At 41.1% G+C, this 26,400-nt stretch overlaps 1 protein-coding gene and 1 pseudogene across 8 annotated transcripts in view; one reads left to right on the top strand and one right to left on the bottom strand.

Annotated features, from left to right (window-relative positions):
- Positions 1 to 26,400, top strand: part of HECW2 (HECT, C2 and WW domain containing E3 ubiquitin protein ligase 2) — a 321,128-nt gene that overhangs the window by 159,870 nt on the left and 134,858 nt on the right. For 7 of the 8 annotated variants that reach the window (XM_042949536.1, XM_042949537.1, XM_042949535.1 and 4 more), the window contains 2 exons: positions 11,033 to 11,140; positions 21,063 to 21,157. In XM_042949536.1, the coding sequence (XP_042805470.1) occupies positions 11,033 to 11,140; positions 21,063 to 21,157 (203 nt within the window). Of the gene's footprint in view, positions 1 to 11,032; positions 11,141 to 21,062; positions 21,158 to 21,338; positions 21,419 to 26,400 lie in introns of those variants that run through there. The other variant, XM_042949543.1, reaches the window with a different exon arrangement.
- On the bottom strand, positions 17,335 to 17,753 carry LOC122227906 (annotated as a pseudogene).

Genomic DNA, 26,400 nt, shown 5'->3' with positions numbered 1-26,400 from the left:
CAGTTAAGCGTCCGATGTGGGCTCAGGTCATGATCTTACGGTTCATGGGTTTGATCCCCGCATTGGGCTCTGTGCTGACAGCTTGGAGCCTGGAGCCTGCTTAGGATTTGGTCTCCCTCTCCCTCAGCCCCTCCCCTGCTTGTGCCCTGCCTCTCTCTGTCTCTCTCTCTCTGTCTCTCTCTCTCTCTCTCTTTCTCTCTCAAAAATAAACATTAAAAAAAATTAAAAAAAAAAAGAAAACAGTCTCCCAAGACATAAGTAAGCATACTTTTGTTTTATATATATTTATGAGAAATTAAAATAAAATGAATTTATTTAAAAGAAATTTAACAAGTAAAACCTAAGGAAATGAGATTGAGGAACTGTGCTTTTGAGTATTAAAGGAAAAACGTAACTTCTTAGAAAGAAGGAAGAAATGGATTAAGAGATTTTTAAACCCCACACATTTAGCTCCTAAATATGTGCCAGGTTCAAATACTGTACCCATGTACTCCTCACAGTTTTCTGAGCTTGGTGCTGTTATCATTTGATAGATTGAAGAAATGGAGTCTGTGCAGTTTTAAGACTTGCATAAGGTTATGGTTTCAGCAAACGAGAGAGGTGGAATTTAACCTCAGGTCTGCTGTTTCTCAAAGTTCTGGGATCTTAACCATCACCTAAGAGCCACTGCCCGACAGCTTCATTATCAGGCAGTGTATTACTCTCTTGGTCCTTGAAATAAGTGGTAGGTACCTAAAAACATAAAGCATACTTCTGTGGGTGAATAGAAGGCCCATGTGGAGTAAATGCCAGTGATAAATTAAATATGTTGCGTTAGGAACTTTATTGAGTTACTAAGTGATGGAGAATCTGAGCTTTCTGTCTTGACAAATTAAGGTTGAGTGTGGGAAAGTTGGATTTTTGAGAGTTGTTTGGATAAAGAGGGGAGAGGAAGAGCATGGTGGGCTTAGAGAGTGAAATCCAGGATGGTGGTTGGACTTGGAGAGAGCTTAGAGACGGATGGGTCACCTCGCAGGGTCATTGGACTGACGAGTCTGGAATTGATTGCCAGCCTTTTGCACTCAGGGAGGCTATTTATAGCTGCTGCAGCTCTGTCTACACAGGAAAGATGGAGACGGAGGAGGGTCACGTTTAGGTTATGGTTCCAGCACTCAGTGCTGGGCCTGGGCGCGAAGCATGGTGGGCCATCCTCTCTTGCCCTCCTACAGCCCACTCTGCACACAGCAGCCAGGAGGATTAAAAAAAACAAAAAACATGGATCATGTTACTCCCCTGCTTCAAGTCTTCCAGTGACCTCCTATCAGCATGGAATCCAAATTCTTCACAGTGGTCTAGATAGAAGGTGTGGTATAGTATCAAGGAACATGCTGCACATACTAGTTTTGGGATCATGGACAGATTTTCTAACGTCTCTGTGCTTTAGTTCCCATCATTAAGAATCTGATAGCGGTACCAACCTCAAAGGATTGTTAGAGGTGTCCATGAACTGGTAAAGACAAAGCGGTAAGACAGTGCCTGACATATAAGCCATCTCTGAACTGCTCTTTACTGTCTGGTGTTCTGGGCCGTGACTGAAAACTCTCAGAAGGTATTTGGCAAAATGAGTTCAAGTGTTGCTTCTCACTGATCTCTTGGTGGTTCCCTCCCTGTCAAAATGAGTGTTTGGTCGAATAGTTTGGGATCAGGTATCTTACATGGGAAGTTGCTTAGCAGAGCATCTTGCCTCTGCTCAGTATGTCTGGAGGTGTGAATGTTCAGGAGGCCTCCTCAGGGGTGTGCTTAGGACTTGTCTGTATCACCCAGTGTGGATCTAGTGAAAGATTTCACATTCTCCGAGTTGGGCTCCCCCACCCCTGCTGGATGGCCTGCCTAGAGGAGACATCCATAGACATCTCTCTCATACTTGCAGGTGAGTGGCCTTGAATCAACACACAGGCGCCCACCCTGCCGGCCAGTGCAGTGATACACGTGCCTTTCAGAGCACATGAATCCCCAAGGCCAGACCTTACAGACTTGTCATCAGCTCTTCTCAGCCTCTGTTGCTTCTTTGTCCTGTGGTGTGCTGTGCCTTCTTCTCCCATCTCTGGCACAGTGCAATCAGCCACTCCTTCTGGTATCTATAGGAAGATAGCTACTCAGTTGACTACCTACCAGGCCACAGTCGTTAGTGGGTACATGCTCAGCTGGCAGTGTGGTATCAGGATTGATCTGACACTTGCTCTTTTTTCAACCAGAGAGAGCTTCAGTGTAACAAATTGGGCATCTAGGGAGACTGGGTTAAAACTAATGCCACAGTTGCAAATTCATGAGGAATTTGTTGATGAATTCTCATAGTGCTGCATAAGATTGGTGTTCTTGTGTAGTGCAATCCGTAGTAAAGACTCACCCCTCCCTTGGGATGTAGTTCAGATCCCAAAGTCATTGTCAGAGTTTTCCTGTCACATTGCAGCAGCAGGATTCCATAACCTGCCTAGAACATTCTGGTAAAAATTTTGCAAAAATTTTTGCAAAAATTGTTAAAAACAGTCAAACAGTCCCTGTGAAGGTGTGGTCTTTGCCCAGATCTATAATGATCATTTTGGGGTGCCTGGGTGGCTCAGTCGGTTAAGCATCCCACTTTGGCTCAGGTCATGATCTCGCGGTTCGTGAGTTCAAGCCCCGCGTCGGGCTCTGTGCTGACAGCTCGGAGCCTGGAGCCTGTTTTGGATTCTGTGTCTCCCTCTCTCTCTCTGACCCTCCCCTGTTCATGCTCTGTCTCTCTCTGTCTCAAAAATAAATAAACGTTAAAAAAAATTTATAATGATCATTTTGATTCAAATTGGAGCTTAATATTACTTTCCAAATCCCAAATCCCAGGGCATCTAAGTTTTGAGTATAGCCAGAACAAACCAGGCCCCTGTGTGATCCAATCATAAGACATATGTAACATTGAATATAACATTGAATATAACTTCAATTTGTATCTAAAAAACAATTTAAAACAACTTAGGTGTTTATGCCATTTGTGAGAAAATGTGGGGAGGGATTACTTGAAAGCAAAATAAAAGTTGCAAGCATCATTTTTCATTTCTCTGGCACAATCTGTCACATGGCGTCTTTCTCAAAAAATTCTTCACCGTGTCTTAACTCTCCTGGGTTGATTGATAGAAGAGGAGGGCTTTGAATATAAGCAGTTTTGTTCATATTTTATCTCCAGCACTGTATGCAGGTTTTGGAAATATTAACAGTCATAGAAACATTTCCAAATCCAAATTATGTTTGGATATGTTTGAGATGTCTGGTCATGTCTCCTATATATTATCTTAAAAGCCTATTCAGAGTCCTTTTTCTGGAATCCAGAATCAGGAAAAAAATAATCTTTTAAAGGTAATTTTTCACACTGATCTCTGTGTATGAAATATTATGGGGAAGGAAGAGTTTTAAAAAAAAAATTACAAGTCTTTCTGCTTACATTATTTTAGTTTTTAGTGTCATTTTAAAAGAGAATTCATTATTTAAATTACTCTTTACAATCATGTTGTACATTAATATAATTAATCTTACTTTTCTAAGGATGAAAAAGGTAACATCCTGGGACCCAGGCAGCAACAGTAACTTTTACCACTGAATTCAGCTCTAAACATGGCCACTTGTTTGCTGCTTCTGATGACCACTCATAGAACTAAAAAATGAACCCTGGGAGGTAAAGCAATATGTCTATGGAGCAGTGAAGCAAAGGAATGGATGAGACACCTTAATGACTGGCTTAAATGTGTAGATCTTCCAAAGGATATCTCCATATGTGCCTCCCAAATATACATCAAACTCGGTAGATCCCGAGCCGTATGAATTACACACAGTCATGGGGATTGATAATTATTCCTTCCCTGTTCCTCTTTAACACTTTATAAAGTATGTACACCTTGGTCATAGCATTCTTCACATTGCATTGTACCTTATGTGCCAGTCTTCCCCCACCACACTGGGGACTCCTGATGGCAGGAAATGGGTGTTCCTTATATTCCATAGGGGGCAGTCCGTAAGTGCTTTTCATGAATGAATGAGTGAACGAATGAATGCACAAGCTGACAAATTGGAGGCACAGTAGTCAAAGAGAAGTACAGTGTCCAAAACATCGCTGTGATTGCTCAATATCCCTGGAAATAACCATGGAACAGAGTTTTATCATGTGTGGTCTTTGTAGTATCCGTATCAGAATCAGCTCCCTAGGGTACTTGCTAGAATTCTGTTTCCTGCATCCTGACTCAAACCTACTGAACCAAAAATCTCTGGAAGAGCAGGGCAGGAATCTGCATTTTAAATGAAGCCTGCAGGATATTCACTGTGAGTAATGAAGTTGGGTAATCATTGCTATGGAGGATCAATTAGGTAAAGGGGAAGTAGCCAAGGATGATTTGTGACCTAGTGAATGTGCAGGAGATGTTAAGTCTGCTTACAGAGATTTTGTTTAAGGCCCTGATGTGTTCCTCCTAAAGATACTATGGTTTTAATGTAGGAAAAGGGGCCTGTTTTTAACCTTATTAATTAGACCTGAGAAAATTCTCTGAGCCACCACAAAACAATATAGTTAAGAGAGTTGTGTGTGGCAATCTTCTATCTCTATGCCTTTGTTTTCTGGGTCCAAACACTTAATTTGTTTCTCCTTTGGAGAATCGGACTTACTAGGTTTAATTCCAGTATTAATAACAGAATGAATTGAAATAGTCCTAAAGAGTAATTAAAAAAAAACACTAAATGAAATCACTTCACAAAAGTATCATGGATTGTTAAAATAGGCAAGAGTGAGATTTTCACAAGTTTCCTTGATTGTGTTCCCATAATATTCATAAACAGGTATAAAATTATATTAAAAGGATTTTAAGGCTTTTTTTGTGTGTGTACTTTGCTTTTCTATTTAGAGAAAATGTACCGCCAACGAGACTTGTAAGAGAACAAAGAAGACATATGAGACATGAGTGGACAAGCTTTATATAAACCCTAACAAACAAGATTAGATTTAGAGAAGGTATTTAGGTACATGAATTAAACATCTTCAGTGTTACTTTTTTGTAATTATATTCCAGCCTGAAAGTTACCTAAGTCTCTAAAATATGCACTCCTAGAAAATAGACTATTTCAGTTGGAAAACAGACATTTGAATCCTAAAAGGAAGGGAAATAAGAAGGAGAATGGGAAAGGGAACAAGGAAGGTAATATTCAAAGAGCAAAAGCAAAACCAGGAGAGTGTGCCTCACAGAAGCTGACATGTTTTTAGGTTGAAAGGAAGAAGTAAAAATCAAGGTGAGAGGTGACTGATGGAGAGGATTGGGTCAAAGGCTCCACCATAACAGGGTAGAACCCTGTAAAAGAAGGCAAGGAGTAGGTATGGACCCAGCAAAGAGGGCATTAGGGAAATGAGACCTCATGTTCTCCATGGTTTGGATGCTACCCTGCTCCAAGTAGGAGCTTGGAAATTAGCTATGGGATGTGAGGACGGTGGGACAGATTTGAATATTTGTTAAGAGAAATGGAGAAAGGAAGTAACTAAGTATAAATGCACCAATTGATAGTTGGCTTTAAAGGCCAACATTTCTTTGATCAATCAGAACCTTTATTTAGTGGGGGGAAAATAGATTTATAATTATGTCTACATTCTACTCATAAGGGATTTAGAACCCTTTCTTTGGTATACGATTTTATACTCAACTATTTTTCTTATTTGGAGTAGGGACATTTAAAAAAGACCAAATCACCTAATATGCATGTTAGATGAGGAGAAAGAAAAATAACTCCTACAGTCTGGGAAAAAATAAACTGTCCTCAGATATCCATGAAAAGTAGATCTCAGCATAGAAATACTGTCACAGAGGGGTGCCTGGGTGGCTCAGTCGGTTGAGTGACCGACTCTGGCTCAGGTCATGATCTCACAGTTTGTGAGTTGGAGCCCCGCATCGGGCTCTGTGCTGACAGCTCAGAGCCTGGAGCCTGGTCCGGATTCTGTGTCTCCCTCTCTCTCTGCCCCTCCCCTCTCATGCTCTGTCTCTCTCTGTCTCAGAAATAAATAAACGTAAAAAAAATTAAAAAAAAAAAAGAAATACTGTCACGGATAAGGTGTTCTGGGTCTAGACTAGAATTGACCTCAACCTAAACAAAGTGTTAACCTACTTAAAGACGAAATTTTACTCTGAGGGACCAATTAAAATTGGTCTTCTTGAAATACAAGGAATGAGTCATTTTAGCTGTTCTTTATATGGTGTGAGCAAGGCTGGCCAGAGGTGGGCCAGCTAGCAGCCGTAGGAGCCGTAGTAGTGATGGAGGTTGTGATAGTCGTATCAGAATAATTTGTCCTGTTTGCCCCTAAGCTAGTTTATTTATATGGACTTGGTATTTTCAATTAAGGGTAACTGCCACTTGATGGCAGGAATGCTTGTATCTGTCAGGGATAATGAATTATCAGAAACATAATCTCATCAGAGAAAAATTTCAATCCAGAATAAACAGTATTAATCAACTTGAGTATCTTCTATGTGACAAACACTATGCCTGGTGGGGAATGAGATCTTCCCTATGGAGATTTACAGGATGGTCTCTTGCTGTCGCATTTTAAATCAGAACAGATCCATCAAACTTCTGCTCTAGGCCTGCCTATCCTAATTCTGACCCATTTCTCATCATATATGGCACATTTGAGTTCCAGATGAGCCTAAATAGTCCTGGTACATTTTCAGCATTTTGCTTCAAGGGGATAGTCTGTTTTTCTTTAAATACAAACGTAACCAAATGGAGTTGTCCACATCACCTATGAACCAAAGAGGGGAATTCAAGTCAGAGATATATGGCTTATCCCAACCTAACAGGAGCTGAGGGGTAAATTGAACACGTGACTCTAGATCTGTTTCTTACGTGCGTGCGTGCAGAAAGGACAGAAAGAAAGAGAATCCCAAGTAGGCTATGTGCTGTGAGCGCTGAGCCTGACTTGGGGCTTGAACCCACAAACTGTGAGGTTATGACCCAAGCCAAAATCCAGAGTCAGACACTTAACTGACTGAACCACCCAGGCACCCCTCCTCCCCTGTTTTTGTTTGTTTGTTTGTTTGCTTTTTTTTTTTTTTTCTAATTTATGCTCTAGATACATTTCTTGGTTAAAGGTCTTAGAAGCAAGCACCCATTCCTGTTCTCCCTTATTTCCTATTCACATAGTATAGTATTTCTACCTTGAAGTGGATGTGGCTGGCAAAGAGTTATCAGTGACCCTTCTTGGAATAAGAGATGCCTATAGTGGTTCTCTGTCAAAGTTCTTTTTCTAGGAATGTGTACGTGACGTGTAGCTCAGGCATCACTTTCTGTTCGGGACTCAGACCACTTGCAATAGTTTGCATCCCATTACCACCTCCCATTCTATTTCTGCTCCTCAGTGGTCCTTTTTCCCAAGTTTGTGTCAGAAATGCGTACTTTGGGGCACCTGAGTGGCTCAGTTGGTTAAGCGTCAGACGTCGGCTCAGGTCATGATCTCACAGTTTGTGAGTTTGAGCCCCGCATCAGGTTCTTTGCTGTCAGTGCAGAGCCTACTTCAAATCCTCTGTCCCCTTCTCTCTCTTCCCCTCCCCTGCTTGCTCTCTCTCTCTCTCTCTCTCAAAAATAAATAAACTTTAAAACAAAAAAAAAAAAAAAAAAGAAAAGAAAAGGAATCTGTACTTCATTTGGCTTACCTGATGGTTTTGGGAGAAAAGGTGGGTAACAGCAGAAGTACAAACCTTAGTGTGAGGTTGCATTAACAAGTACAATTTTATTACCACTGCTTTTTATCACTGTGATCCTGCTGATTGCTCCCTAAAGGAAGATGCAATGCTACTTCGTCTTTCCTGAGGCCCCAAGAGGAAACTCTCACAACAGGATTTTCAGAAATGTGTTATGTGCATAGCCATGCTTCTAAAAAAGTATTTTGCATAGCTGGGCACTGTCTACTCCCGATGCATATATTCTGTTCCTTCCAGGGTCCGGCTTTCTGTGCCTTCCAAGTGACCAATAGCTTAAAAATAGTACATTTATTTGCAGAAACATGAGAATCACTCCTTCCACCTAAGCACCTCTGCCCATTAAACTATCTTTTAGAAGGGTAGCAAGTACTTTGTTGTCTAGCCTGAAGCAGTGATGCAGTCACAGGGATTCGGGCATGATGAGTCTAAATCACTGGTTGATTTTTAACAGGTATTTCTGTTAGGAATTGTGTTAAACTGCAAGTAACAGAAAGCCAACCACAGGGGCTTAACCAAATAGGAATTTATTTTTGCATAGGTAGCAAGAAGTCTGAAGGCAGGTAGTTCAGGACTAAAGGACTCATCATGGTTACTCCTAGCTTCTGGCTCTGCCATCCTTAGTGTATGGTTCTCATCCAAGAAGAGGGGAGAGGGAAGAGCAAAATAGGATTGCTGGGTCTGTCCTGTAGAGCTGGGAAGAGCAGAGAAAGAAAGAGAGAGTCCTAAGTAGGCTCTGCTCTGTCAGCACAGATCCCAGTGCAGGGCTCGATCCCACAAACCATGGGATCATGAACTGAGCAGAAATCAAGAGTGGGATGCTTACCCGACTGAGCCACCCAGGTGCCCCAAGTCCGTCCTCTTTTTAATCAGGAAAATGATAGCTTTCTCAGAAGTCCCATCCAGTAGACTTCCACTTACACCCTACTGGCCATAACTAGATCACATGCTACCTTTAGCTGCAAGAGATTCTGGAGAGATGAATATTTTTAACTGGAAACATTGTTGCCTTGGATAAAATTGGGGTTTAGTTGGCAAGGAAGAAGCTCAGTGGATAGGCAGTGATTGAGATCTGCCCCGAGGAGCCACATGACATCTTTCACAACCAGGTTTAGGTGACTGCCTTTTAAATATTGACATTGTTGGGGCGCCTGAGTGGCTCAGTCGGTTAAGTGTCCAACTTCGGCTCAGGTCATGATCTCACAGTTCGTGGGTCCGAGCCCCACGTCGGACTCTGTGCTGACAGCTCAGAGCCTGAAGCCTGCTTCAGATTCTGTCTCCTTCTCTCTCTGTTCCTCCCCTGCTCACGCTCTATCTCTCTCTCTGAAAAATAAATAAAGATTAAAAAAAATAAAAAAATAATAAAAAAATAAATATTGACATTGTTGGGGCCCCTGGGTGGCTCAGGTAGTTGAGTGTCTGACTTCAACTCAGGTCATGATCTCACAGCTCATGGGTTCGAACCCTGCGTCGGGCTCTGTGCTGACAGCTCAGAGCCTGAAGCCCGTTTCACATTCTGTGTCTCCCTCTCTCTCTGTTCCTCCCCTGCTTGTGTTCGTTTTCTCTCTCTCTCTCAAAAATAAATAAACATTAAAAAAATATTGGCATTGTTGTTCTATTTCTGTGATGGAATGGAGTGGTGTGCCTTGTGTTGTTTGTTTAGGAGAGCAGGTGATGGCATGAGTGTTTATGCTTTTCCATTCTTATAAAGAACAGTGGCTCCTTCTTGGCTTTTCACAGAAAGAATCTTTAGCTTGCAATGTGCCTAATGCAGATGGCATGGGAGGACCTTTCCTCCTAGAGTTCTTTGACTTATGAATATGATGAAAATAGTAGGCTCCAAGTGCAACCACAGACACAGACAGAAGTCTCCCAGAGCTGGATTATCTGACTCCTCGCTATGGCCCATGTTTCTAGTTCTTTCACGCTCAGAAGCGTGAAAAAAAGGGAGGTTTTTCTTTTTCTTTTTTTAAGTTTATTTATTTATTTTCGGAGAGACAGAGAATGGAAGGGGAGGAGCAGAGAGAGAGGGACAGTCTCAAGAGGGACGTGGGGCTTGAACTCCTGAAACGGTGACCTCGCGACCTGCAATGAAATCAAGTGTCCGATGCTTAACTGACTGAGCCACCCAGGTGCCCCCTTTGTTGCAGGGGACGTTTCTTCTCAGGCCTATTCCCTTGAGCTTGGGACCTTTTCTCCAGCTTTACTTTATTTTGGTGTAGCTCTTACTTCACCATGTCTAATTTATCCCAGCTCTCAGTTAAAATGTATCTTTAATCTTTCCTCCTGGGAAAGGGGTTTGGGGAAACAAATGAAAATATCTGACTTTAAGAGCCAGTATCACTGTATACATTTTCATGTGCCTGTAAAACTCTGAATGGTCTTCTTTTCATGTTTTCAGTTTTATTTTCTATTCTGGGCCCTAGGACAGAACTTCAAACTAGTGTGATGAGGGCAAATTATAGAATATGAATCCTTTCAGCCTTTGAGGTGATGGGGGAGAGCTGGGTGCAGCCAGAGTTTCCCTGCCTGCCCTTTTAAGTTATAAGCATGTCTTTCGTTTATCCCAGTGTGTCCTACAAATATTACCCTTTTCTGTGTGCCAGGAGATCAGAAAGCTTGGAAAATGCTGCTGTCAGGCTGATTCTTCAGGTTACTATCCATACAAAAGCCTAAACATTCTTTCTCTCCTTTTCTTGTGTTGTTTGAGGTTTACGGCCTCTGGCCTTTTGTAAAAGATTATCCTAGCAGACATGGTGACTTGGTTGGTATCTCCCAAACACTGTTCGTAGCAAAGCCATACTGTGTCCTCACTCATTTTCATAGCTTAATGCCCACCCCCCCTTTTTAAATGCCATTTTAAGTTCTATTATATTCTCTCAATTATGCTCTTCCTTTCTTTTTTATATAGGATTTTATAGATGGGAGCACACCCAACTCCTTCCTTACATATCAGCTCACCATTGACGCTGAGATAGTTGTAGCCTGTGTTCTTCCCAGTTTTGCCTTTTGGCAACATTGATTAACTGGGCCAAGCCCACAAATGCCAACTTCTTTCCACCCTGTCCCCAGTTCCTCAGTATCAGTGCAAGGACAGAAATGCAGGGTAATAATCTGCTGGGAGCTGGTCAGTAATAATAGTGTTCATTAATATTTCCCCCTTTATCTTTTTTTCCTCTTATTTCCTTTTATTTTATTTCCTTTTTATTCTCCTTTTATTTTAACTTGTATTAGTCTGAACTAAGGGAGGAGACATAGGTTGTGATTAAGCTGAAAAAGTGTTTGTTTGGTTTTTCCAGATGAGAATTCTCCAGCCAACTTCTGGGATTCTAAAAACAGGGGTGTGACTGGAACCCAAAAAGGGCAAATCGTATGGAGAATTGAGCCTGGGCCCTATTTCATGGAACGTAAGTACTCAGCGAGAAGTAGAAGTTTGTTACTGAAATTCCATAAATATACAGAAATCTAGGGAGTCTTGTCTGAATTTATTATAAAAGTTTCTGGCTCTGATTTTCATATTTATGCCATGTATCCTCAAACTGGGAAATATATTGTTTTAGAAAATGCTCGTTAGAGAATGTTCACATATTTTGAATAAAGTGTATGTAAATATATATGTGTGTGTATAATACATATACACATTACATATATCTTGTGAATGCATAGTATATAAGTCATGTTTGGTTATTTTAATACTTTACACATTTTTATATACCCTTGTATCTACATTCGTAATTCATATTTATTATATTAACTTCCGGGAGCAGAAAGAATAATTCAAGATTTCAGTTAACTTAAGAATTTTATTTGTCTTTAGAATACTTTGCTATTATTTTTCCCAGCAGTGGAATAACTGTTGCATTCGGGTCCTCGTCTTTACAATTAGATGAGAGAGTCTGGGCAAACTGCCATAGAGGTCAATTTTAAGAATAAGAAATTGGCTGCAGGTAACTCAGCCATTACCCCATTGATCTGATGTTGTATTTCTTTGCAAATACAAATGCTTCTATATAGTACATGGCTCACAGAAGTAGCTCATCTCTTTTTATTTAGGGTGAAGGAGAGTATTTATATTTGCCACTAATGTTATTGAGAACATGGTGTGTACATTTTTGTAGGCTAGATAGAAGCGTGAATGAATACACGATTTACTGAGTGGTTCAAGTTAACTTTTACATTTACACAGTTCTTCATTAATGTAGAAAATGGGCTATTTAAAAATTTTCTGAGTTGTTTAGTTTGTGTAAGAATTAACTTTTCTATATTCAAGAGATTTAATATAAGAGAGAGAGTGTGTGTATGTGTGGATATTAGTACTGAAGGATTGTACTTATTAAACCTTAAAATATAAAGTAAGGTTTGATTAAATGGGAACATGCTATGAGCTTACTTTTATTCAAGCATATAAATTTTTATTATATAAAAAGTTATTTTCAAAGATTGACATCTGTTACTTTGAATTGCCATTAAAGACATTAGATTATTTCTTCCACATCCTTACTGGTAAGTCAGCATTTCATAACTTTCTCTAATCATGTTTCTCTCTCCTAAGAACTATCTGTTTTTCATAGTTCAATATTTGACTAGGGTCTCTTGAAAACCTAAAGGGAATGTAGTTTTTAAGGGAAAATGTTCATGATATATCAATAAGTGAGGGGGAAAACAGGTAGATACACACAACATAATTTAACTAATACCATAACATATAGGAAAAAGTCTGGAAGGAGATTTGCCAAAATGTGAACATGGGTTGTTTGCGAGGAGGTGAGATTATGGGACATTTGTTTTTCTACTTATTATTTCTACTTTATTTTCTACTGTACTTTCCAACATTTGGCCCAGCTGGCAGTACCATCTATTAATAAGAAAAAGAAGTGGGGAAAATGGAATGGGTTTACTTTCATTCAGTGTGATTCCTCCTTTGAAAGGATGCCAGGGTTTAAGAGGCTGACGTAGCAGAGAATCCAACTGAATTCCAGGGGAAAAGGTAAAACAACCTTCCTGTTCCTTCCAAAATGCCAGCCTGCTAGGAATGATTGCCTCCGGATGGACTGTGTAGCCTCATACCATGGGGTTCAGGTGAATACCGGGAAAGACGTTAGTATCACATACTGTTATAATTTGGAACATTTTTTTGTGAAAAGCCCCACTTGCAGATATTTCATTTGCCATGACTGATTTTTTTTAAGCTTTTATTTATTTTTGACAGAATGAGAGAGAGAGAGAGTTGGGGAGGGGCAGAGAGAGAGAGGGAGACACAGAATCCGAAGCAGGCTCCAGGCTCCGAGCTGTCAGCACAGAGCCTGACGCAGGGCTCGAACTCATGAACCATGAGATCATGACTTGGGCCGAAGTCAGATGCTTAACTAACTAAGCCACCCAGGTGCCCCTGCCATGATTGATTTTATTTCTCCTCCCCAAAGCGTTAGAGATTCGTAACGTCCTGGCCGATCAGGATATACTAATATCTCTGTCTTGAATGTTTTTCTTTATGCTTCACTCTAGTGTTTAATAGAAATAAGCTTGACATTGACACTAGGAGTTGGGAATGAAGAGTAGGTTTTTGTTGTTGTTTTATTTTCTCCTCTAAATTCCATCTCAATTCTTCACACACAAAACTAGAGAAAATAAAACTGGCAATATTCAGCAATGAATTTTTGTAAGGACTAGGAAAAGTCGTGTATGTTAAAATCCAAGACGGTGAATGAGAATTACAGAAAGTTTGGTTTTAGAATAAATTTATCTTCATTAATCAGAATGAGGCCTCTTTCAGCACACATTCATATCCTTTCAACGTGTAAAAACCTAAGGTGGTATTTATCTAAGTGCTTAGTAGCGTAGTCCGTGTCTTTTAGACATCATTTTTTTTTTTTTAACCCCTACAGCAGACCTAAGGGGACTTCCGGCACAGTGAAGTTTTACTTGAACCTCTGGAGCCGATGGTGTGGAACTTCTAAAAATTGGGTGGGGAGGGGTTAGACAGCTTCTATATTTTCAACCTCTGATCTTGAAAACTTGAGACATTTAAAACTTTTGCTTTCATCTTCAGAAAGAAAATTTATCTTTAGCTCAACAGAAGTTCAGGCAAAATAAAATTAAAATTCTCTGAAAATTGCCCTAAGTGCATGGGCGAACCTTGATCTGAGCCCCCTCTAAGCTCTTTCTGAATGTAAAGATGGCTTTAGTTTGTCTGGAAAAAAACCCAGAGGAGGCAGGCAGCCCAGACTTCTATTATTACAGGGCCTGCTTAAATGAATTTGAAGGACAAAGACAGGTGTAATTTTGGGCACATGACCTTCCTAGACCCTGGAGAGGAGGATCAGCTTCCTCTGCACCTACTTGTCACCAAACTGTCAGATAGTCCTCAGATGAGCTTATGCTTGCAGAAGCTGAATGGGTCATCTTTGCAGGATGCATCTTGAGCTTTGAAATGTAAGAGGTTTCAAAGTTGTCTTATCATACTAGGATGTCTCTGTTATTCTTTGTAGTCTTTCACAGACTTTGGCCATTCGTTCATTCATTCATTCACTCAGACCTGCTTTTGTCATTCCTTCATTCCTTCTATTCATCTGTCCATCTCTGTCTCCCCAGCCATCATGAAGTATTTATTAAGTGCCAGCTGTGTGCCACACACTATTCCAGGAGCTCACTAAATCCTGGATCAGTGAATGAGCTTAGAACTTCATTGCTGTGTGATAAACTGCTTTGTGATCATTGAGGATAATATCAGAACATTGATATTTGTATAAATGATATAGTGCTTTCACACATCTTACCTGTCTCAGCCCTGGGAAGTGGGCAGGGTTAGGAAACTGAGCATCAGACGTGTAAGTGGCTTGTGTCTCTGATTGGCACTCAGGTTAGTAAGTATGATTGCCAGCATACGGTGCCTTGACAAAAGGCCTTTGCTTTACGAACGGCTTTTTGGGGAGGTAAGGGAGGCAGGTGGCGTTGGTACTGTTCAGAGCCTTTGCCCTAAATATCTCCATTCCCAGGCCCTTCCTGCCAACATCAGAAGGCCTTTTTTTTGCCCCTTGGATGGATTTGGTGCTTTTTATTTTCCACTCTCATACATTAGGTTTTGGATCCTGTTCATTTGCTAATCCTATTAGGTTTCCACTGCCTCCACACCGATATTATCTATCTTTGATTTTCATGATTGTTTAGCTGAGCTTTAGCAGAGGAGGAGGAGCAGAGCCATTTTAGGCTCTATTGGCCCTTAGTAAAGAGAAGATAACTTGTAGTAACATATAAATGATAGGTTAGCGGGGCGCCTGGGTGGCTCAGTCGGTTAAGCATCCGACTTCAGCTCAGGTCATGATCTCATGGTTCATGAGTTCGAGCTCCGTGTCGGGCTGCATGCTGACAGCCCAGAGCCTGGAGCCTGTTTCAGATTCTGTGTCTCCCTCTGTCTCTGCCCCTCTCCTGCTCATGCTCTGTCTCTCTCTCCCTCTCAAAAATAAACAAACATTTAAAAATTATAAATAAATAAATAAATAAATAAATAAATAAATAAATAAATAAAAAGCATGTCACTGGAAATGTAAGCAGACTTCCTCAAAAGCATGAAGATTAAAATGTATTTACTTTTTCCAATTTGTGGCCTCTGAATAAAAGAGCCTGTGAATAAGAGTCATAGTACGAAGAATATAATAAAAGCACACAGGACAATGGTGAAAATCATGTTTTAGAATTAATTGCTTTAATTGTTTTAGAATTAATAAAATCATTAAGTTGAATTTTTTAAAGATTATTCTTTTTAAATAAAAATGCTTGAAGGAAGAGCATCTCCATTTCATCTACTTTATGGTTCAAAATATTCAGCTTCTAGAAACCTGGGGAAAACTCACACTTTCTAAATAGGAGCAAGCTATTAGTGACTGCCTAAGTGAATCTTGTTGCTATTTAAAGTGATGGATGAGATCCCAGCCTTTGAAATAAAACCATTTCTTGCACAGGGTGGCCTGTAGAATCTTTTTTCAGAGAGGGCTTGAAATGAAGTTTTATACTAATGCCTGGAGTTAATGTAGCTGAGTTGAGATTCTTTTTAAAAAATAATTTTTGAATAAGTAGTGTATGAAAGAATATAATGTTGAAAAGATCCAAAGGTAAACGTATCTCCTCAACTTCATGCCCCAGTCATCAGTTTCTCCTCCCCGAAGGCAAGCACTTTTACTGGTTTCATTTGATCTGTCTGAAATAGTTTATTCGTATACAAACCCAGAAACACAATGGTTGCCTTAAAAATGCAGTGTCATAGGGAGCACCTGGGTGGCTCAGTCGGTTAAGCATCTGACTTCGGCTCCTGATCTCACAGCTTATGAGTTTGAGCCCCATGTCAGGCTCTGTGCTGACAGCTCAGAGCCTGGAGCCTAGAGCCTGCTTCGGATTCTGTGTCTCCCTCTCTCTGCCCCTCCCCCACTCACTCTTTGCCCCTCCCCCACTCATTCTCTCTCTCTCTCTCTCTCTCTCTCAAAAATAAACATTAAAAAAAAAATTAAAATGCAGTGTCAGGGGCGCCTGGGTGACTCAGTTGGTTAAACATGCAGCTTCGGCTCAGGTCATGATCTCACGGTTTATGAGTTCAAGCCCCGTGTCAGGCTCTGCACTGAAAGCTCAAAGCCTGGAGGCTGTTTCAGATTCTGTGCCTCCCTCTCTGTCTCTCTCTCTCTCTCTCTCTCTCTCTGTCCCTCCCCCACTTGTGCTCTCTCTCTCTTTTTCCCTCTCTCTCAAAAATAAATATACTTAAAAAATTTTTTTTAAATGCAATGTCAGAATCATGCAATTATAGAAACCCCTTTACTTAGGAGCATGGTTAAGTTCCTAAACCCTGTTCAACTTCCCTTCCACCTCCCTGACCTCCCCTCCCCCACCCCAAACAAGCCCAAGGTACTATCTCCCCACAATCCCCCTCCCATCACCCCACAGCACCAGTGCTCTGGGAGATGTCTTCATTAAAATTAGTAAATTAAAAATTTAAAAATAAACGGGCTTCTATGTCTGGTCAGCATTTAAATAGAGGCTGCCAAGTCTTTATTGTAGTAAACCTTTAAATGAAAGTATCCTGAAGATTACTAAAAGGCACCAAAATATATTTCCATAATTCATGACTGGCTTTAGCCGTTCAGAAGGGACCTCTGAGAGAGGAAGATGCCATTTGGGTGGTGCTTTCTTCCTTCCTTCCTTCCTAGGCTAGAGCGGGCCCAGCCAATGGCAGGTCCTTTTTTATTTTTTAATTTTTTTAAATGTTTATTTATTTTAGAGACAGAGAGGCAGAGCACAAGCTGGGGAGGGGCAGAGCACAAGCTGGAGACAGAATCTGAAGCAGGCTGCAGGCTCTGAGCTCTCAGCACAGAGCCCGATGCAGGGCTTGAACCCACGAACCATGAGATAATGACCTGAGCTGAAGTCGGACACCTAACCGACTGAGCCACCCAGGTGCCCCCAATGGCAGGTCCTTATAGGCTAATGTAGGAGGCCTCCTCACCCTTCTCCTGTCTTGCTGCCCTCTGAGGCAACATGCTTTTTTTTTTTTTAATTCAGTCCATTTATTTAAATGTATATTGTACGTAAGTTACAAATTCTCACTTCTGCCACTCTGCTAGAACTTTTCTGGATAAGCCTCCATTTCTTCCTTGATCCTGTGTTTTACAAGTAATGTGAGGTTACTATCTGTGTTTTGAAGGTTATAGCTGACAAACATCTGTTTGTTGGTCTTCCTGGCTAAGTGCCGGGTAAGATCAGTGGAGGTCATGCCACAAGTGTCTCTGAGGAGGGAGGTAGACCGGGGATGGAATCATAGTGGCTGCACAGGGCCACGGCGAGGTTGCACAGGTGCGGCATGGCCCCCACCCACAGGAAGAGCCAGTGTGTCAGCCACATGACGTGGAAGTGGACGAGCTGCTCCCACAGCCTTGTGCTGAAGTTGTGCAGGGAGATGTCCCGATCTGGGGTGGCCCCTCCATGCTGCCCGTTGGGCCCAGGACCACAAGCACCAAGACCCCGGCCCCCCACCACCATCACTGGCCCAACCAGACCCTAGCAAGCGAGCCAACATGCTTTTTATAAAAGGCGGATTTTTTTTTTTTTTTGGAGAAAATTCTCTTACTTTGTATATACATACACACATATTTTAATATATATATTTCCGTAATCTGAGACCGTTAGGAGGAGATGTTGGCTCCCACATCAGGCTATGGAGAAACCATTCTCAGCGATCATTCATCGCTCCTTAGGCCTCCGTCTCCCCTGCCTGTGCACAGGGCTGGCTGGTGCCACAGGCAGCGGGCTCCTCCCTTATCTGATGCTCGGTCATCATTCATATGTTTACTGTTATCTGTCCATGTATCTGTTTCTCAGAAGTAGCTTTTTGTTTTCCTCTTGCAGTTAGTGCTTACAGACTGTAGCTAAAGTAGGAGCGTGAATGCCAGCTCCCCTTTCCACCCTTTTTTTTTTTTTTTTTCCCTTTCCACCCTTTTTGAGTCTTCTTCTAGGTTACCTCTCTCCACCGCTAAAGTGTTTAAGCACGTCAGTCAGAATGCAGCTCTCTGTCTTTTCTCTCTCACTCAGAGGAGATTGCATTTAGTAACACCATTTAAAAAAATCTTGAGTGACCTCATAAAACACTAATGTTTGAAGAGGAATGCTCTCACCTTGTCAGGGTGGAACGTTGGTGTATTTTAGGGGACAGAAGTCTTCACTGGTGTTCTGCTGAAGGAGCCGGCGTGTTTCAGTCCAGGTGCAAACGACTAGTTCTGTCCAGTACTGTGTTATTCTCTCTAATGACCAGCCTACGTGTTTGGTTCTGTAATGGGTGATCTGTGCAAATCCCCTTGGCTTTGCATCTAGCCTTGAAGCATTATGAAGCTGTTAGCTCTGTCGTGTTTTTGGCGATCATGTCCACAAAATCTATCCTGTGCAATTCAGAATGAGTTTATCTTATAGTTTCAAGGATCCTAATTTGTCACTGGGGTTGGAAACTTTTGTTATAGCAAGGAATAAATAACACCCCACATGGGTTCACTACCAAAGCAGGCCTGGCTATCAACATCCTACACACACAAATCAGCAGTCCCTTTTTTTTTTTCCCCCAGTCTCATAATCTATTACCTAGCTGACTCTTAAAACCTTACAAAAGAGGAGATAGCATCCTGACTTGAGAGGGAGCTAGGGGAAGATGTCTTATAAAAATGCACTTCTCTTTGTGGAAAAATGAGCTGCTCACTCCCTTACCGCTGATCTGATCTATGAGGTGCCGCTGCAGGCGGATTCCCAGACCGCTGGTTGCCAGCATTTTGAGTGTGATCCTAATGAGCTCATGCCTGCAGAATTCAGTCCTTGTGCACACCATCAGGCTTGTTCTGCTTTGGCAGGCTTTGTGCATGGTGCTTAGCTTTGTTCTCGTAGAATACATGCTCTTGGTCTTGGAAGAAAGCAAGTGGAAGAGGAGGGTTTGCACAGACCTGTACAGCTGTCACTATTTCAGTAATAACCAAAAGCTTGTGTTAATGTTCGGGAAAGTCCTTTGCAGAGGTGTTCCCAGGCAAGTGAAGTCATAGTGCGGCTAGAATTCCTGTGTGCGTCATCTTGCTGTTCCTCAAACTCAGCATGCTTATTCCTGCTTCCCTGCTTTTACCGCCCCTCACCCGTTATCATCTCTGCTCCATTTTTCTCATCTAGAAGTGTGAGTCCAGACCTATTTGTTCCATGAGGACTTTCTGACTCCACCGTGTCGTCGCTCATCTTCTCCGGGGTCTCCACACTCTGCTACCCAGCCGCTCTTCCTTTTTAGCCCTTCCTGTAAAATTGTCATCCTAACAGCTACACAAAGAACACCTGCTAGACCAGAAACCTTTCTCTGATTCTCTTGCACTGTCAGGCATATGTTGTGATGGGTACATGGTAAAAATCTTTTGCTTGATGATGCTAACTACATTGTGAGTCACTGCACTGTGATCATCATGCATAATGGAAACACTCAATATTTTCCCTCATGACAGAGCTAATTTTTTAAGCTTTAGTATTTTGTCATTGTTAGAAAAATGTAATATAGTTTTGTATTCCTGTATGTAGTATTCCTAATCCTATATAAATTCCTAAAATGATTTTTTAAAGCATTCTATCTTTCTCTTAAAATCGGCAAACCAAATACACTGCAGGAGACCATTTGGTGCAGTCAGGAGAGTTGATAGAAGAATAACTTCTTGGGGAGAATCCATCTAGTGGCCCCACTTTAACAATCCAGGTGACTCAGTTGAGAGAGGAGCCCCACTTCTCTAGGCTGCGACTCTTCCCTGGTGCCTGTCCGTCAGCATCATTTCCTATGACATCATTGCCTTAAATGACACCTTGGGGAAAATGCGTCTTGTAGGGACACTACAGTGACTCAGATACTCTGTATACAGAGAAATTCTAGTGGCTGTGGGTTTTATCTTTGACACATTTTGCCTTCACGGTCTTTGAAATTGTAATTACTTTCCAAAATCAATAATTGGCATTTGTATTGCTTTTCATCAAGCTCAGATTTTATGTGTGTGTGTGTGTGTGTGTGTATGTACACATGCACCTGTGGGGAGAGAGGTATATATATCTCCACATATCTCTATCTGTCTATCTATTTATCCATCTATCTATTTATCTATCCAGATCTATATATTTATATATCTATATGCCAGTGGTTCCTAAATTTGATCCCTGTCTAGTGACTACATTGAAGCCACCTGAAAAATTAAAATACAGATTCCCTATCACTGCAGAATCTATACAGCATTCTTTTTTACTCTGTTAGACTGCTTTTTTGTATTTCCACTAACAGTAGCCGTCTATTTTGTAGAGGTTAGGAGTGAACGCTTTGGAGTCCCACAGACTGGGTTTGAGTTCTGACTCTGTCATTTCCTGTTTATTTGACCTTCTGCAAACCCTGGCACTTCTTCTGTAATATGGGGATGGGAATTTCTGCCTCCCAAGGTTGAAGTGGGTATCAAATAACAACATGAGCGGCGACAAACCATGGTGTCTGGTGCGCTGTGGAGCGCCTCAATAAATGGTGACTAGTTTTCTTCCTATCCCTACACTATACATATTTTGGTATGTTGTTTTGTGCATTATTTTTCTCATATCTTTGGGATATTCATAGAAAATTTCAGAGAATTCTGTAAAATCAAACAGGAATTGGTGTAATTTATTTCTTTGATTGGAAAAGAAGGGATTGATTATTCAAAGAGTCTAGAGTAGGATCTTCTGACAGGGGGTGTGGCAGATTTCTTCAGCTGATTCCTGAATGACTAGTTTCAGTGTTGAAATTACTGTTTTTCTCCAATCAATTTGCAGCTGAGATAAAAATCTGTTTTAAATACTACCACGGCATTAGCGGAGCCCTGCGAGCCACGACCCCCTGCATCACTGTGAAGAATCCTGCTGTGATGGTGAGTGCCCCTCATTGCCGGCTTCCTCATGAGGTCCCCCCGGGCCCTCGGCTTCTATTTTTGCCAGTGCAGCTCTGGCAGGGTTATGAAGAACGATGAAAAAGGAAAAACGTAACAGCGTGGGCATTGTTGTAGGAGAGGAAATAACTTACAGGCTGGCTTACCTGGATCCAAAATACGAATCGTGGAAAAATATGATTTGATTTATAACAATTCTGCAAATGGTCAACTCTTCGGAGAACCCATTCATGAAGCAAATTAGTGAGTATGCCATCAAATTTAGTCTTAAACTTGGTCTAAATTTAGTCTGGGTGACTGGTTGGGAGGAAATGGTGGCATTGCATCTTACCTGAGTTTAATTTACATGAGCTCAGTGAGTAAGAGGGGAAAATAGCAATTCAAATCCTGTGTGATTCTACCCGCAGTCATCTTTACAAGCTTTCACTCCAAAGAGTGTGAGATGGGGATCATGCATGTGCTATTCCCTCAGGAGGTCTGAGCACCAGATTCCTAGATGCCGAGTTGGGCGCTAGAGCCTAAATATACCACACATTTTTAGTATAACATGGCCACTCAACGGAAGCCCCCCTCTTCACCAGGCCCTCAAGTGAAGAAAGAGATGCCTGATTTAGTTTGGAAGGAAACTGGTTGTGTTAGACTTTTGAAGGCAAGTATATATATACATTTTCAACATGGTACTTTCTGAAGGTTTATTTTTCACAATTTTGTGGTTTTTCACTCCATTGACTAAATTTAGAATCTAACAGCTTTGTAGTATGTACTCATTGTAGATGGGTGGTTGGGTTCAGGTGGTTTGGGGAGATTCTTAGAGTCTAAGATATGTAAAGCATTTGAGGTTTAATAAGCCATTAATAAAAATCAGGTCATGAAAGCAAAGAAGAAAAATATTGACTCCCACAATGTAGAACCTTTATCACAGTGTGTGTGCGTGTGTGTGTGTGCACGCACATGTGTATTGTGTATGTGTGCATTTATAGATGCAAGCATTTTTGGAAATAGGCAAGTAGTCATGTTGACTCCCTGAAATTCAGAAAGTAATCTCTGCAGGTGGCATTTTGAACCAACAACGGTATATCATCAAGTCTTTTCTTTTCATTTATTCACTCAAACAAATATTCATTGGGTACCTGCTAAGTACCAGCCGTTGCACCCACCATTGGGGATGACATGACAAGCAAAAACTCAGTCCTTTCTTTCACTGGTCTGGTGGGGACAAGAGACATCATTAAATTAATTTATGTTTATTTGAGTGATAACTGCTGTGAGGGGGAGTAAAATGGGGCTATGAGGGCACATACTAGTAGAATTTATCCTGATCAAGTAGGTCTTGGAAAGCTTCCTTGAAGAAGGAAGATTGTTTGCAGGACAATCTGAAGGATGAGTAGGAGATACTTAGGTGAAGAGGTGGGGTGGGGGCGGGGTGGGTGGAAGAGCATTTCAGGTAGTGGGAATAGTATTTGCAAAATCTTTAGTATCCAAATATTCTACTTGCATTTGAATTATATTTGAGTTCCCATGTAGTAAACACAATTTAGAATTTAAAAGAATAATCCACATTTATTATACAAGACTTTGAAGGTCACCAGGAGAATAACAGTCATTGATTACAAAATCTGCCATGCCACATACTAAGCAGTGGAATGTGCTTCAACTGATATTCTAAAAAGAAAAGTTACAAAACTGGAAAAGTGAGGTCTTTAATAATAGAACCTTTGAAAAATTAACTGTGTGTGCAATTAGACAGTAACTTCCAAACAAGATTTTCTAGATTCAGATTTTCTTAGACGTGAGCAACTTAAGTGATCAGATATCACTGAAGGCAGCAGGGTTTTACAGCATAGTGAACACTGGTCTCATTCCATTGATTTTGCATTGAGATTACTCTGTCAAAGCCTGTGGATAGTTTGTAGATAATTAATTTTCTTCAGACAGCTTTTAGAGAACCATCAAAGCTTCATAGATATAGCTCTGGCAGTCAGAATAGAATATTTCTGTTCAAAGGGTGACAATAATGGAATTGGTGGTCAATAGATTTCTGACCCAGCTGAGACAATTTGGGTGTATGTCCAAAATTGGAAGTCTGGGGGACACCTCATGGGGATAAGTGCTGTGCTTCCATGATGGTCACCTAGTTATATGACATGTGTCTAGTTATTGTGACTGATTGACAACATTGATATTTTAGTTTGATTATTCCATGACCATATGCAAAGAATAGCCCTGGAGGAAGTGTCTGAGCACCTCTCTAGGGAAGAAAATGAGCTGCCATCATCATCTTATGGCCTCCTTTCTCATATATCCTTTTGCAATGAATCCAGGATTTAAAAAAGTTGCGTCTTTTCTGTCATTTGTACTTTGACGTCATTGTCATTCATCAGAGTACTCAGTGATACGTGTCTCCGACACTTGGAACAGGAAATCCTTTGGCTTCGGGGACAGATAAAGGCTAGCACCACTCACTACCATGTATTGTTTCAACACTCGGTTGTCAGTGTTCCTTCTGGGTTTTCCTGGAATGAATCTGTGGCGTGAGTTTATTTAAAATCTCTCTTTAAACATTGAGTGCAGATGTGTTTCTTATCACCGATGTTCCTGTATCTAGTGATAATGTTTGGTCTTTCCTGGCTTTCTTGTCATGAATGATGGAATTGAATTCATGGAGTACTACTTCAGAAGAGCATTTGCCTCAGTTGTAGTACAGGATGCTATCTGTGAATTCTGTAAGAGTTGTTTCACATTAGCTTTTGCCAGACAGTGGTTTATATTTTTAAAATGAGAATTTGAAGGCATTTTCTTGTGTTTCTATAATATCTTATAACATTTCCAACACGTTTAAATGAAGACTGACCATGAATCTTTTTCATCTCCTTTAACTCACTTAGCATCAGTGTAGCTTAGCAGGAAGAGACTTCATGTTTTTGGAGGGAACACATCTTATTGGGCGGTGTGGTCCATTTGGTGGGAAGCTCTGGTTTATCAGGCTGTACTCAGGACTTGGAGGGCAGGTTGCTGAGTGTCTGTCTCACAGCAGTCTGTACCACCTCACGCTGTTCACTACTCTATGGTCCAGGGATGTGTGTGGTGAAAGCAGGATGAGACAGAGACAGCCATCCGTTACCTGGCCAGTTTGCTGCTGTGTCTTTTCCGATTAAACTGGGGATGATGAGTCAGAGAGAAACAACGCAATATGGTAAACTTTACATACTTGTTGAGAGTCAATCCAGAGTTATCACGAAGTTGGTTTTATGGATGAAATAAATTAAAGATACCTGGATGATACCTTATTATACTGCAGATGACGTTTGAAAACATCAGGAATCAGTGAAGTGCCATGCAAAATAGTTTTGATTAAGGTACAGGAAGTAGAGGGGCACCTGGGCGGCTCAGTCGGTTAAGCTTCTGACTCTTGATTTCAGCTCAGGTCATGATCTTATGGGTTCGTGGGATTGAGCCCCACATTGGGCTCTGTGCTGACAGTGCAAGACCTGCTTGGGACTCTCTCTGTCTCCCTCTCTCTCTCTCTCTGCCCCTCCCCAACCTGTGTGTGCACACTCTCTCCCTCAGAATAAATAAACATTTAGAAAAGGAGAAGGAAGTAGAAATTTATATTTCAAAATTTAAATAGAATTTATTTAAAAAAATTTTTTTTAACGTTTATTTATTTTTGAGACAGAGAGAGACAGAGCATGAACAGGGGAGGGTCAGAGAGAGAGGGAAACACAGAATCTGAAACAGGCTCCAGGCTCTGAGCCATCAGCACAGAGCCCGACGCGGGGCTTGAACTCACGGACCGAGAGATGACCTGAGCTGAAGTCAGATGCTCAACCGACTGAGCCACCCAGGCGCCCCTGGAATTTATTTTTAAATTGTTCAACTTTGCTTGGATTAGTAAAGTTTTATTTCTTAGCAGTATATGAGGTTAAAAAATTGAAGGATAGTTAACATACAGTGTTATATTAGTTTAGTGATTCAACAATTCTATACGTTACTCAGTGCTCATCACATTAAGTGTACTTTGTAATCCCCATCACTTATTTCACCCATCTCCCCATCCACTTCCCTCTGGTAACCATCAGTTTCTTCTCTATATTTAAGAGTCTCGTTTTTTGTTTGTCTTTCTTGTTGTTGTTTGTTCATTTGTTTTGTTTCTTAAATTCCACATGTGAGTGAAATCACGCTGTATTTGTCTTTCTCTGACTGACTTATTTCATTCCGCATTATAGTCTCTGGATCCATCCATGTTGTTGCAGATGGCAAGATTTTATTGTTTTTATGACTGAGTCATGTTCCATGTTCCATTGTATGTATGTATATATATATGTCACACTTTCTTTATCCATTCATCTATCAGTGGACACGTGGGTTGCTTCCATATCTTGGCTATTGTAGATAGTGTTGCAGTAAACATAGGGGTGCATATATCTTTTCGAATTAGTGTTTTCATTTTCCCTGGGTAAAAGGCCAGTAGTGGAATTACTGGATCATCTGGTAATTCTCTTTTTAATTTTTTGAGGAACTCACATACTGTTTTCCACAGTGGCTCTATCAGTTTGCATTTGGTGGTGTATGATTTTTTTTTAAATTTCTTAATCTTTATTTATTTTTGAGAGAGAGAAACACAGAGTGTGAGAGGGGGAGGAACAGAGAGGGGGAGGGAGACACAGAATCCAAATCAGGCTCCAGGCTCCGAGCTGTCAGCACAGAGCCGACATGGGGCTTGAACTCAGCAACCGTGAGATCGTGAACTGAGCCGAAGTCAGATGCTCAACCGACTGAGCCACCCAGGCGCCCCAGTGGTGGTAGATGATTTTTTGAAAGGTGAGGGAGTGTGGCAAAGTTTAGATGGAAGGGTTCAATCCAAAGTTTAGAATTAAAATGTGGTCTCTGTTTCCCAATTATTCAAAATATATTCTGCCCTCAGTTCAGTCTCTTATAGCATTGTGGGCTTCTTTGTTAGAGAACTGGGAGACCTTTTTTTTTTTTTTTTCCTAGTGTACCATAAATGGAGCACTTACTTGTACATTAATTGAGAGAAAGGCTAAATTTGCCATACTCGGTGGTCCATAAATGACAGGTTTCAAGTGAGATAGCCTTTACACAAACTTTTACAATACAATAATCAGTACAACAGCACTGCAGACTCTTACAACTGCTAATTATAATAGCTGTGCCATGTACCTGCAGCACAGTAAAATAGGAGTCTACGAGGGCAGTGCGGCATC

The sequence above is a fragment of the Panthera leo genome, chromosome C1 (assembly GCF_018350215.1).
Source record: "Panthera leo isolate Ple1 chromosome C1, P.leo_Ple1_pat1.1, whole genome shotgun sequence".
Classification (NCBI taxonomy): domain Eukaryota; kingdom Metazoa; phylum Chordata; class Mammalia; order Carnivora; family Felidae; genus Panthera; species Panthera leo.
This window is presented reverse-complemented; position numbering and strand designations above follow the sequence as displayed.